This window comes from Capra hircus, chromosome 21, assembly GCF_001704415.2.
Source record: "Capra hircus breed San Clemente chromosome 21, ASM170441v1, whole genome shotgun sequence".
Lineage (NCBI taxonomy): Eukaryota > Metazoa > Chordata > Mammalia > Artiodactyla > Bovidae > Capra > Capra hircus.
The window spans coordinates 22,867,228-22,881,026 of record NC_030828.1 but is presented as its reverse complement, the minus strand read 5'-3'; the positions used below and the strand labels follow the sequence as shown (position 1 = coordinate 22,881,026).

At 51.2% G+C, this 13,799-nt stretch overlaps 1 protein-coding gene and 1 pseudogene across 1 annotated transcript; one reads left to right on the top strand and one right to left on the bottom strand.

The window, feature by feature from the left end:
* Positions 582-1,461, bottom strand: LOC108638471 (myeloid-associated differentiation marker-like). Its single transcript, XM_018065911.1, has 2 exons — positions 856-1,461; positions 582-749 (listed from the first exon to the last, which is right to left on the bottom strand). Exons 1-2 carry the CDS (start codon positions 1,459-1,461, stop codon positions 582-584), a joined length of 774 nt encoding a protein of 257 aa, XP_017921400.1.
* LOC108638456 lies at positions 1,469-7,175 on the top strand (annotated as a pseudogene).

Below are 13,799 nucleotides of genomic sequence, written 5' to 3'. Positions count from 1 at the left end.
ACTGACCTGCAGAGACTTTTGTTAAATTCAAGGAGTGGTGGGCTGTATACCCCATCCCCTGGGAGAAAGTGGGCCATACCCCTTGGTACTCACCCCCAACCCCCACCTCCTTCCAACACACACACACCAACTAAGGCACCCCCAGGGGGACAGACTTGCTTTGGCAACGAGGCCCCTCTGGAGGCCCAGGGTGTGAACAGCTGCACAAAGGGCTGTATGAGGTGGAGTCAGCACCTTAGGAGGTGGCTCAGAGAAGGAAATGGTCTCAGGTCCTAATGGATCAGAAGAAGGAAAATGGGGAGAGGTGGTCAGGACATAGGAGATGGGAAAGCAAAGGATAACCAGAAAAGGGACAAAAAGCAGAAAGTGTAGAATAGATGAGGGCAGCAAGAGAAAGGCAAAACAGACGGTGAGCAAACACACAAAACAGGGCAAAGACCACAGAAGGAGTGAAGGAACGGAAAAGAGTGAGATGCATGGGGAAGGATGCGAGGAGGGAGAGGGGAGCCAGGGAGAGGGCACCAGAGGACGTCAGAGCTCTGTAAAGAACCCCTCTCATTTAGAAAGTGAATTCTTAGTCCCTACAATAGCCTCACAGGCCAGGTGCTCAGTGTCGGCCTCATCAAGCAGCAGCTGGGTAGGACGGCCACAGCCAGCCGCTGGTCCCCGGGGCACTCCGAGCAGGTGCGTCTGTTGCTGCAGCTCACATCACTGGACCGCCGGGGCTGCCCATCCAGCTTCCTGTTGAACTGGTGGAGTGGACAGAGCACTAGGGCAGAGGAGCACAGAGAGCACCCTCTGCTCAGACAGGACACAGGTAGGGAACAGAGCTTTTTGTCTTTGACTCGATCAAACCCCTTCACTGTGAAGTTCATAGCTGGTTCTAGGAGGAAGCATATGAAGTCCACCACCACGAACAAGGGCTGGCTGATGCTGATACTGGTGGGGGCTGCTGATGGCGGTGATGAAGAACCAGTTAGCATAGTTCTCTGGGCCTCCTGAGCAGGCCTGGGAAGGCTGGCTTGAGCCAGACCATGCCTCCAGGCTGGATATGATGCAGAACGCTTCAGTGGCATAGAGTGCAGCAGCCACGAAGGCGAATGCAGCGGCAGTGATGACCCTGTTTTGGGTGGAGCCTGGAGGCAAGAACTTGATGTATGTGGCGCCGAAGATGATGGACGTTGAGAGGCAGAAGATGAAGAAGTAAAAGGCATGGACACAGAGAAAGCCGTCCCAGGAGAAGGGGAGGCGGGACCGGAGCCCACAAAACTCCCCTATGAAGACGGTGAGGGTCACAATGAAGCAGATGCACCAGATGAACATGCACCAGTTAATTACGTCCCCCTTCAGAGTGTCCTCACTGGCCCCCAGCGAGAAGGGCACACAGGTGGAGAGCAGCTGCCCCAAGTGGAGGAGGAAGCCCACGATGGGCTTGGTGCCCAGGCCTGAGGACGGGCACATGGTGAGCATGGTGGTCAGGCAGGTCCCCGGCACCGGATTGTAACCTTGCTTGGTTCTCAACCAAAGGCTTATGAATACTTAAACCTAGTTTGATGTTCTGGTTTCAGTTTTGCTTTGCCGATTAAGCGCTGTTTCTGTCTCAGTTCTTTTTCTCTAAAAAATATATGACCACTGACCCAGTAGAACTGATGTGCTGATCTGAACAAAGTAAGGACCACACTCACCTTCTCAATCCAGCGAGGTGGCCCAGGGGTCTCCCAAAACAGAAGCACAGCGCACCCCTGGCACACAGCCTGCGGCCCCTTAGGTTTCCCTCCTCGTATAAATCCCAGCTGAGACTTGCTGTGCTGGGGGTTGATTCTTCTGGGCAGTGAAACACCCTCTTCAGGCTTCCATAAGATAAAGCTGCTTTTCTTAAACCCAAGACTTAGCTCTCTGTATTGGCTTCTTCAGCAACAAGCAGCTGGGCCTGACTTGGGGACAATGAGCATCCAGGCAGGGGTCAGGTCCCCATGTCTCCAGCCCCTCCCTTTCTTCCTGGAGCAAGGAGCAGAGTGCCACTGGGAAGAGTGCCAGCTAGTCCCAGCGAGGAGTGGAGTGCCACCTAGTCCCAGCGAGGATCTATATGTCTTTTCCAGCAGCTGCCAAACTGCTAGTTTCAGGAGCTTGCCCTGGCCCTCCCCACGCCTTGCTCACAGAGTGCTTTCACTTTCTGTTAAGAGAAGGAAACGGGCCTCTGAAGGAGCACCGAGCTCTTGACTGAGTGAGTAGAGGGGTGTGGGTCCCAGGAGCCCCCCTTCTCACCTGTTTGGGTGTGTTCTTTGCTCTTTGAAACTCTGGGGCCAGTTGGACACTGCAGAAGTGGGAAATGGCGTGTTTGTGACCCTGTACCACTCTCTTCCCAAGGCACAATTGCTTGTTTGCTTTAAATCTGTTCTGGATGAGCCAGTGAAGTGGGGGGAGGGGATCTACAGCCATCACTTCTACAAGTCCACTGGCACGCATCTTGGCAGATGGACAAAACTGGAGGTATGGCCCAGTAATCAAGAAAAAAATGGTTTTCTGGTTTCAATACAACCTGGCCCATGTATGTTTTCAGTCGTGAAGAGTGTAGGTCCCTGCATGGAGCTCTAAATGATTCCAGTATTTTGCAGGTGGAGCTCTTTTTGCAAGATCTGGAAGTGGGAGGGAACTCCATGCGCAGGTCTTCCTGTTACTCCATAATTAGGATTCTTCCAACAAAGGCACTAAATTACAGGCAAAAAGGAAACTAAACTATGAAAAGCCTGTCCCGTTCACAGAGGAGGCTGCAGGCAAGGGAGGGAGAAGAGGGGTCAGCTTCTTAGGGAACTGAATCCAGCCCCGACCTCTGTGATTCCTATGATGCCCCAGGCAGGGGCTGCCCTGCTCTGCGCCCCCTCCCCCTCCCCCGCAACTCCAGTCTCCAGAAGGAGGAGGGGTTCTAGTGTGTTGGTGGGGCACAGCCTTAGTGTCACCACTGCTTGAGGAAGAAAGGGGTTCTGAAGTAGTCTCTCCCTTTAAGACCTGACAGGTCACTCAATTTGGCCAGAGTGCATCCCTAATGGCGTGGAGTGGGGAGGCGGGGGCGGGCAGTGGGGGTGGATTTCCACTAAGACAATTCCCTGCAGGAGGTTTCAGTGCAAGAGAAAAGTCTGTGACTGTTATTGGACATATGATCTCCTTCTCAACGTAGACCTGCTAAACTGGAAAAAACCATCCTCCAAGTTGATCTACAAAAAATGGTGGAAACATTCATTGGTATTTTTTTTAACCCACCGCCCAACATGGGCTGATGCACAGACGTGGGTGATGATTGTGTTCACAGCAGAGGAGCGGCACCTCGTCCCAGACAAAGCCCGACACTCGTCTCTCAGTGTTTAGCTTCTTGAGGATTGAGTAGACAAGCCTGAGCTCAGTAACACAGCCACGGGCCAAGGCGCCTCCAGAGGCTAAAAGAGACAAGGAGGGACCCTGCCCTGGGGCATCAGAGGCAGAGCAGCCCTGCTGACACCTTGTTTCACAACGCTGGCCTCCAGAACTGTGACAGAATACGTTTCTGTGGTTTTAAGCCATCGGGTTTATGATAATTTGCCGCAGTACCCTTAGCAGAACAAAATGAATTTCCAGAAATGAAAAATATATTATTAGTCATATTTTTTTTAAGTTTCCAGAAAAGCTTGCCAACCTCCTGCTTTACAGTACGGTGGTCACATGGATCCCAGGACCCCTCGTCTCAGTGTCTGAGACTCACAGGGGAGGGTCCACTAATCTAGAGAAGGGGGGTCAGTCCAAATGCCCATAGGAGCCAGGAAGAAGCCAGGAGGGAACGAAATAAGTAAAGGGGATGGAGAAGACCAGGGCCCCTGGAGAGGACCAGCTGCACCTGCCAGGGGTGGTGGAAAACAAGATGCCCTGTGCATGACACGGTCTTATGTTTACAAAACAGAAAAAAAGGAAGATACAGATACTCCCTACAGGCATGTGTGCATGCATGCAAACATGTGTCTAAATACAGTTTCAAAGCTTCTGACATGTGTTGAAGGCTGTAGGAGAGGTTGAGAACACGGATGCTCCCTGGATGAAGGGGTGGTTTCTCCTGTGAACAGGCAGGAAGCTTGGCCATACCAAAGAGGGGGAAATGGGCACACGTGAGATGATCATAGACCTGTTTATGTAGATTATACAGGAGAATAAGAGGAATATAGAAAACTACACAAAGATATAAATGGAAAACTGTAAAAAGGCCAGAGTACATCATGAGAAACACTGGGCTGGATGAAGCACAAGCTGGAATCAAGATTAATGGGAGAAATATCAATAACCTCAGATATGCAGATGACACCACCCTTATGGCAGAAGGTGAAGAAGAACTAAAAAGCCTCTTGATGAAAGTGAAAGAGGAGAGTGAAAAAGCTGGCTTAAAGCTCAACATTCAGAAAACTAAGATCATGGCATCTGGTCCCATCACTTCATGGCAAATAGATGGGGAAACAGTGGAAACAGTGTCAGACTTTATTTTGGGGGGCTCCAAAATCACTGCAGATGGTGATTGCAGCCATGAAATTAAAAGGCACTTACTCCTTGGAAGGAGGGTTATGAGCAACCTAGATAGCATATTCAAAAGCAGAGACATTACTTTGCCAACAAAGGTCCATCTAGTCAAGGCTATGGTTTTTCCAGTAGTCATGTATGGATGTGAGAGTTGGACTGTGAAGAAGGCTGAGTGCCAAAGAATTGATGCTTTTGAACTGTGGTGTTGGAGAAGACACTTGAGAGTCCCTTGGACTGCAAGGAAATCCAACCAGTCCATTCTAAAGGAGATCAGTCCTGGGTGTTCTTTGGAAGGAATGATGCTAAAGCTGAAACTCCAATACTTTGGCCACCTCATGCGAAGAGTTGACTCATTGGAAAAGACTCTGATGCTGGGAGGGTTGGGGGCAGGAGGAGAAGGGGATGACAGAGGATGAGATGGTTGGATGGCATCACCGACTAGATGGACGTGAGTTTGAGTGAATTCCAGGAGGTGGTGATGGACAGGGAGGCCTGGCGTGCTGAAATTCATGGGGTCGCAAAGAGTCGGACACCACTGAGTGACTGAACTGAACTGAACTGAAAGAGGCTGTAGCTGCTCCTCACCTCCAGCTACTCCCCCCACCCCAAGGGCACACAGCCTGGTGACACCAGGTCTCCTGAGGTTTCTAAAGGAGCAGAAAATCTGGATTTTCTTGTGAAATTAAACCACTGCAGCTTCCAAACCCTTCGGGAAGAAACAACACTGATTCTACACCATGTCTTCCAGAAATCGCCATGAAGGAAAGCAAAACAAATCCTCGGGGCCACCTCCAGTACAAACTGGTTTGTGCCCCTAATCTGGAGCAAACCAAGCTTGCATTAGGGGGCCAGGGCCTTCTGGGTCCTCTCTGAGGGGGAGACAGAGAACCGTGAGACCATGAATTGTCTCATGTACATTCTGCTACCAAATGAAATTTTTAGAAATCGTTTTCAATTTTGAGAGACTTGAAGATTTGAGATTGTACGTAAGGATGATTCTACTTTAACAACCTCACAAGATTATGGTATGCAGTACAAGAGGCCCCAAATGTTCATGGTTTGGGGCCAGATCAGACATGGCTGTGAGATTTGGGGATGACAGTCTCCTGATAAGGCCGAGGGTGATGGGTGGGAGAACCATTCTGGAGCGGCTGTGTTGTTACCCAAGTGTCTGAGCCATTGGTTCCAACTCCACAGATCCTGAGCCTCAGCCGTCATAGAGCCCTGAGCCTGTTCCAGGCGGCTGACTCGATTCACCACCAGCCAGACCATCGCAACACCACGTGCACTGGGGTGACATCTGAGACAGGGGCTTCTTGGAGGTCACGTGCTGCTGTCTCTGCCTCTGCCCGCCACAGCTCTTCTCCACCTGCGTGGCCTTCTCTCTGGTGGCCGACATGGGCATCTGGAGAGGGGCCCCAGGTAACTGGTCCACGTCCTTCTGGTGCGTCTGCTTCGTTGTGACCCTCGTCATCTCCATAGTCGACTATGTGTGCTCTGGTCCTTCTTTCCTTTCTTCTGGTGCAGCTTCTCTGTCACCTACACCTGTTGCACCACCATCCTCTGTCTCTCGGCCCCCATCACCTACTCTGTCGCCTTTGTCCCGGTCCTGCCTGATGGTCCTTACCGGGACCGGGCTGTCACTGCCTCTAGGTTCTCCTCTGTCACATCTGTGCTGTGTGCCATGTAAGCACCCTGCACTGGACCACCTACTGGTTCAAAGAGACCTCCTGCTATGCGCTCACCATGCCAGGCCTGCTGAAGGTGCTGGAGACCTTCATGGCTGGTTTCATCTTCACCTTCATCATCAACACCTCCCTGTACCTGTACCAGCCGGCCCTGGAGTGGAGTGTGGCCGTGTACTCCATCTGCTTCATCCCAGCAGCCTGGCCATCCTGCTGAACCTGGGCGAATGGGAATGCAGGCTGCCCGGGCCCTTCCCCCTCTTCCAGCTTGTGCTCAAGCCTGCTCTCCATCCTACTCTATGTCAGCGCTCTGGTCCTCTGGCCACTCTACCAGTTCAATGAGGAGCTTGGCAGACAGCCCCAGCAGTCCAGTGATATGGGCTGCATCAGCGGGCTCACCTACGACATGTACTTCTGAGACCAGCGACTGGCTGTGGCCATCCCAACAGCGGTCAACCTGCTGATTTACGTGGCTGACCTGGTGTACTGGACCCGCCAGGTTTCTGTAGGGACTGTGGTCCAGCCCAGTGTTCCTGACCCCCCTGCTCACAGGAGGTATCCTCACCGAGCTCTGACATCCTCTGATGGCCTCTTCCTGGCTCTCCTCTCTCCCTCCTCGCATGCTTCTCCACTCATCTCACTCTAGTTTCTATTTCCTTCCCTCCTTCTGCTCTGTCTCCTTCTTATCTTGTGTGGTTGCCCACATTCTGTTTTGCTTCTTTCTCTTGCTTCTCTCATTGTTTCTACATTTTTCTACCTTTTGCCCCTTTCCCGGTCATCCTTGCTTTTCTCATTTCCTGTGTCCTGACCACCTCTCCCCATTTACCTTCTCCTGATCAGAGCAGTCTGGCATAAATCAAGCTCCCACTCAAGATCAAATTCAAAAATAAGACAGAAAAGGTTGAAAATAACCCAGGTGTTCCTCTTTAGGGTGTGGATTAATAAAAAATGATGTAGTGCAAGAGGGATGCTCTGCAAAAGTGACAGGGAAATATCTCCGGGAGACATGAAATAAAGATAGCTAAGACATAAGTCAACATGGAGCATACTAATTTTATATAATAAAAATGAGGGAAATAATATTAAATACAGCTGCATGTGCTTGACTTGCATCAAGAAGCGCAGGAAGGACTCCCCTGAGTGCACGGGAATAGTTACCTGGTCCCGGTGGGGGAGGGGAACTGAGGAGAGAGTGGATGGAGCCACAGGTAGCAGTGAGGTTTCTCAGAATATGGCTTTTTCAGAATATTTTTATTTGGAACCATGTAAAGATCCCCTTCTTAAAAAAATAAAATTTATTTTTGAAAAATATACCAACTGGAGAAGAAGGGTCAGGGGAGGGATAGTTGGCAGACGGTCTCCATGCTCCCTGCAGCCTTGACAGATAGGCTGCAGGAGGAGCTGAGAGATGCCTTCACAGGCCTGTCTCCAAAGCAGACAGAAGGGAGGCATCTTGGTCCAGGGGTCTGGGGAAGGGGAGCTGTGGTCCCCAATCCCCCCTGCTGAGTTAGCCACTTGGGCCTCCCCAAGCACTTTAGCACCCACAGGGGATGGAGAAGACCTCCCGTTGCCCAAGCCTCAAGCCCTTCTCTTGCTCCCTGCCTGGCCTGGGCTCCCTGTCTCCTGGGGCAGCGGCCAGAGGCTCCCTTCTCGAAGGCCTGCCAGAGCGCCCCCCAGGCAGGGTGACTCCAGATGACGTCCTCCAGACTGTGTCCTGAGCCGCATCCAGAACACAGCCCAGGGCACAGATGTTCCCATTCTCTGCCCAGTTTCTTGGAAAAATCACAGAACCAACCTTCCATAGTCCACCTTTGAGTGGAGAGAAAAGGGACTCTGCTCTCAGGTGGCCTCAGGCACCTACTCGGGAGCCAGGCATCGACTGCCAATCCACGTGACCCTTGTCTGTATGGCTGTTCTGTGGAAAAGTCTCTAGGAAGACTGATGGGCTGAGGAGATTCAGGCCAGGCTCCAATCAGGCCCTCCCTAGGGTCTGGACCCTCTCTGTCATGTTCTGGCTGACTTGCCAACAGGAAGTGGTCTGGCTGGGATGGGAACTCGGCCACAGGACCTCTGGGTGGGGCACTAGAGCCAGACCAGGACACACGGGAGCCAGGAGATGAATCCTAGACCCAAGAGAAGAGGGAAGGGGCTCAGCACTTACTGTGGCTCTGTTCCCTGCTGGGGCTTCCCGTGTGGCTCAGATGGTAAAGAATCTGCCTGCAATGCAGGAGACTCATGTTTTATCCCTGGGTTGGGAAGGTCTTCTGGAGAAGGAAATGGCTGCCCACTGTAGTATTCTTGCCTGGACAATTCCATGGACAGAAGGAGCCTGGGGGGCTACAGTCTGTGGGGTCGCAAAGAGTCAAACATGACGGAGCGATTAACAAGTTTTCCTTTTCTGCGTATGACTTGCTGAGCTTTGCAGGGAGACAGACCTATATTCACATCTGGGCTCTGACAGGAAGTAACCGTGTGAACTTGAGCAAAAAACATAACACACTCTCTGAGCCTCAGAATCATCATCTGTACAGTGGGGATGACATTCATAATAGCCCTGAAGATGAATGAAATGGAGGTTTTGTCACCGAGTCAGTCTGTTGGCACTGAAAAGCATATTGGCCACTCTCTCCCTTTGGGTCTAAGGTACAAATCAAATCCAAGCAGATTTTAAGGTCCTAAACCCACATGACTGGGTTCAAATCTCAGCTCTGACACCTAAACATCTCTAATCATGATCGGTTGACCTCTCTGTGCCTGTGAAAATGGGGACACTGAGTGCATAGCTCAGGGGCTGCTGGAAGGAACAAATGAATCCGCAGCAGAGCCCGACCTGCAGTGAGCACGACACATACGACCTCTGGTAACTGTTGTGTCCACAGCAGCCCCGCTGCAGCCCAAGTCCTCAGGGCCCCTTTCTCAGCTGACAGAACCTGTGAGCTGTCATCCGAGGTCTCTTCTGGGGCCAGGCTGGGCTGGTGAGTGTTTGCCAAGTTGGTCTTTTCTGGGTCTGCTTCTGACCAGGGATGCAGAAGTGGTGGGGGTGGGGGAGCTTAGTTCAAGCCCATCTCCTCACCCTCCAACTCCAACCAGCATCTGTTTCCATAAATCCCTCCAGTGCTCTGCCCATCAGCCCGACCACTGCCCCCAGGCACACTCCCACTGCTAGGGCGGGACCACTGCTTATGCAAAACCCTTAAAAGAGAGCCTGCTGCGCTTTCTGCTACACCAGGTAGGAAATGCTTCCTGAACAGTCTGTTCCTGGACCTTGTCAGAGGCTGGCAGGACCCCAGAACCCTCCATCATCTCTCTGACCCTATGACCCTCTCCCACAGGGTCTTGGCTCCCCAGGTTTTTACTCCCCATCACACGAACTCAGATCCAGTTTTGTTCATGTGTCAACCACAATGTGCTTAACTATAGGCACTTAAAGCCTCCGTTTTCTGTATCTTCAAGCAAATAGGATGGCTCAGCCACCAGCCCATTAGTAGGAAGTCATTACTTTTGTATTGAAACAAGTCTGATATGTTAAGAGTATATTATTATGGGGTATTATAGAAAGGAATGCAATATCCCACGTTTGCTTTCATGGAAAACATGAGGCTTCAAAGATAAACTCTAGAATATAGATCCACAAAGTAGAGCTATCTTGTCCTTTGTTCACTGAAGTTTTTTTCCCAGTGCTGAGAAGAAGGCCTGGTACCTTGCAGGAGTTTATTGAATAAGTGTTAACACGAGCTTACGACCTCAGGCTCCTTCCTGCCTGGATCTACTGACCAGGATACATCCCGTCCCTTCTGCCTTTAGGGGAAATGGTTAAGAATCAGTGATTCCTTTGTTTTCTCAATTCTCCCAGCTTTCCCATGGCCTTGTATGATGAACATCGCCAGGGAGAAGAACAATTGAGAACCTGAACTTCCCCCCACCTCATATTTGAGGATGTCCCCATCATGTAAATCTTGATGAGAAACTGGGCCTCACCTTCAATAAGAAACTCAAAGGCCAGGTAAATATTTGACCTGCCCCCATGTGAAGTCTGGACACACACCTAAGGAGCAGGTGATACGCAGACACCAGGTCAGATGAGAATTCCTTCTGCTGGGGCCTGCACTAGCATCCAGAGTCTGCGGCCAGTGGCCATGGTGCCTGGACCAGCTGCCCTTGCCTGTGCCCCAGCTGCCCAGCACCCCTCCTTCCTGGTCTAAGCCTGCTCTCAGGCCCGTCTCGCCCTAATAATTCTCTACCAGCCTTCTAGTAGAGTCATTCTCTGCCTAAGTTGCTAGAGGTGTTTTCTGCAGGAGGCAATCAAGAATCTTCACCTTTAAAAACCGGTGCTGTCTGTAAAGCAATTATCTTTTAATAAAAAATAAATAAATTTTTAAAAACTGGTGCTATTATCTCCATTTTCTGGATGAGGAAACTGAGGCTCAGAGTGACATTGACTGAACACAGGACTACTATGTTCCAGGCTGAGTTCTGGTCTCCGTTCAGGGTTCGGGTCTGTGTAGACATGTAGCAGGCAAGGCCCTCAGATGACCAGTGGAACTGGAAGTCATTCTAGTGACTGGAGGGAGGGAGGGAGGCGATGAAGCTGGAGAGGTAGAAAGGGGTGAGAACCTACAGGGTTTTGGAGGTGACATTGTGCGACTTGAGGTAGCAAAGAAAAACCGGCAAAGGTAACTTAGTTTGAGTTCAGCCCAAGACGACTTTGACGGGAAGAATGGAAATAGAGGAAGCAGTGGGAAGCTTATGAGGGGAGCACAGGTGAGAGGGCTGGATGGATCTGGATCAAGATCAAGTGGATGCTCTAGGGAGGGGGAAGAGTGTGTGTGTGTGTGTGTGTGGTGTGGATTCACAGTATTTTGTGAAGAGCATCTGTGAAGGTGGTGCCATCTACTGAGATGGGAAAGACGAGGAAGGGTCTGTGTGTGCTGGAGCTAGGGGGCTTCAGGAGATGGGACCAGACATGGTGAGTGTGAGGTGTCCTGAGACATCCGGAGGGAGTGATCAGGAGGCAGTTGCATATGACTCAGGGTCTCTGTAGAGATCAGCTCTGGAGGCCAGAATTGGGGAGTTATCATCATACAACCAATTCACTTCACTCAGCTCCAATGAATCAGAATCTCTTGGTGAGGGGTGGGTCACATCCATAGAGTGGCCTGACCTCCAACCACCTAAAACAGCAGCTTTGCCATCCCCACATTCCAATAACTCTCTTTTTCACCTGTTTTTCCCTTTCTCATAGTATTTATCACCCATGGACCTGATGTTACCCACTGGTTCTCAGATTTTCCATCTCGTGTCCTAGAGGATAAGCTCCATGACGGGGGACCTACTGCTTATCTTCTCTGCTCTCTGTCCAGTGTCTAGAAAACTGCCGGGCACACACTTGGTGCACAGGCGTATTTGTCAGCTGAGTGGAGTCTTAAAGCCACTGGACTGGATGAGGACGAGAAGGAGTGAGGGTGGGTAGCTAGGCCTCGGGCCTCCTTTCTCCCAGTAGGAGGGAGTGTATAGTGCACCTCCCCTTTAAGGAAAAAAAAAATAAAAATCTGGAGGTCACTGATTCCCAATGGGCAAGAGTCCTGAAGCAGAGATTTTGGATCCCTGGACCCCACAGATGCTCAGCCTCACACTGGCTGCCTAGAGGGCATCTTAAAGAAATTTGGGATAACTTCCACCCCCAACCAATTTCTGGAGAATCAGAAAAGGAGCTGGTGAAGAAGCCCAGGGACTTGCAGACACCTGACTGCAGTGTTGGAGAGGGGCAGCGATGTGGGCCTCCTGCCTCAGTGATCAAAACAGCAGGTCCTGCCTCTGCAGGGAGAAGAGCGTGGCCACTGCAGCCTTAAGGTGATGTTAGCCTGGAATTTTTTTTTCTTTCTTTCTTTTTGTATCTTCTGGTTAGGAGACCAAAACTTATTGGGTGACTTGTTCTGAAAGAGAAAATTTCTTTTCAGATTTTCTTGGGTAGGTGGTTTGGGGGTTGGGGGTGGGGTGGTTGTTGCTGCTTCCATTGTGAAAGAAATTGCACTGCTTGAGTGTGAGGTGACACGTATGTGTGTTTCTGTGTACCTGTTGCTTTCTGCTACTGCTTCCTGATTTTCTGGAATCAGGTAAAATAAGTAGATAATTAAAAATTTTCTTCTACATCTTTTTGTTCCCATCAGCCCCTGCTGTCAATCATCAGGAAAAGCCTTGTTGATGGAGGTCTTCTCCATCAACTGTGTGTGCTGAAGGGCGGGGGAGGCCCTGGTCACCAAGTAGGTGGGTTTGGAGGCCCCAGCTCCCCCTCTCCAGACCTCTGGACCCAAGGCATCTCCCTTCTCTCTGCCTTTGGAGACAGGCCTGTGTGGGCATCTCTCAGCTCCTCCCCCAGCCTGTCTGCTTTTGAGTCAGAGCAGATGTGATTGAATCCAGTCACGGACCCCAGATCTGCCTCTCTCTTCACTCTGGGCTTCTGTTTCATCTTCCCCTGCTTATGGTCAGCTCTCTATATGCCCAGCAGGAAGGAACTTCCTTTTCCTAAAGGAAACACGAGTTTCCTAAACAGGGCAAGAGCATTTGGGCTGCTGAGCTGGACTCTGAAGAAGTGGAAAGTCCAGAACGTGAAGGAACAAGGGAGTCTGGGAGACCTCAGACTGTGGGGGCGCCTGGATGTAGTTTCTCGTTTTGACAAGAATCACTGGAGAGTTGGACCCCTGGGAAGTGACTGAGGAAACTCAGGTTGTGAGAGAGAAACATGGTCCCCACCAAGCAGAGGTCGTGGGGAAGGAGGGTCTGTGTAATCAGGAGGGATGTGACCAATAAACAGGGCCCAGCAGCCAAGAGGAAAGAAGCAGAGAGGGTGGCCAGAGGGGAGGGAGCCGGCTTCCATCTCCACCTCTGAGTCTCCAGGACTGACAAGTCCAGGCACCCCGAGAAGAGGGGAGCTGGGAGGGCCAGGGGTCGCTGGCACCCCTCCCTCATCTAGCAAATGAGGAAACTGACTCAGCAGCAGTGAGTGCTGAGCGTCCCCCCTCCTCAGGGGGATGGGACAGGTTTGTGCAGAACAAGGGTGGACGCGTCAGAATCCCAGCCTGAAGGATGCTGCTGCCACACTTGTCACAAGCAGAGTGGGGCTGTGGACAGACAGCCTGGGGACTAGGACACTTGGGTCCTGACTCTGACTCTGCCACACACAGGTGACTCTGGACAGGTGCTCCCATCCCTGGGGTCCAGCTGTAACTCCTCTACAATGAGAAGACTAAGGGGATCTCACTCATTTTTGTCTGACTCTTTGTGACACAATGGACTGCAGCCCACCCCGCTCATGTGTCATGGGATTTCCCAGGCAAGACTACTGGGTTGGGTTGCCATTCCCTTCTCCAGGGAATCTTCCCAAGATCAAACCTCTCCTCCTGCAGGATCTTACCATCTGAGCATCAGGGAAGCCCTGTGATAAGAAGCTTGAACTAAATACAGGATGATTACACTTTTCTTTACACACAGTGAGGGGACTGGACGGGCCTTGAACTGTGACAAATGGCTTAACCTCTCAGTTCAGCTCAGTTCAGTCACTCAGTCAAGTCCGACTCTCTGTGA

Bases quoted from the DNA above. Each gene is read 5' to 3' on its own strand.
- LOC108638471 (XM_018065911.1), bottom strand. From the start codon at position 1,461: ATGTGCCCGTCCTCAGGCCTGGGCACCAAGCCCATCGTGGGCTTCCTC. The intron at 750-855 runs GTTTGATCGAGT...CCACTCCACCAG, and splicing joins ATGAACTTCACAGTGAAGGG to TTCAACAGGAAGCTGGATGG.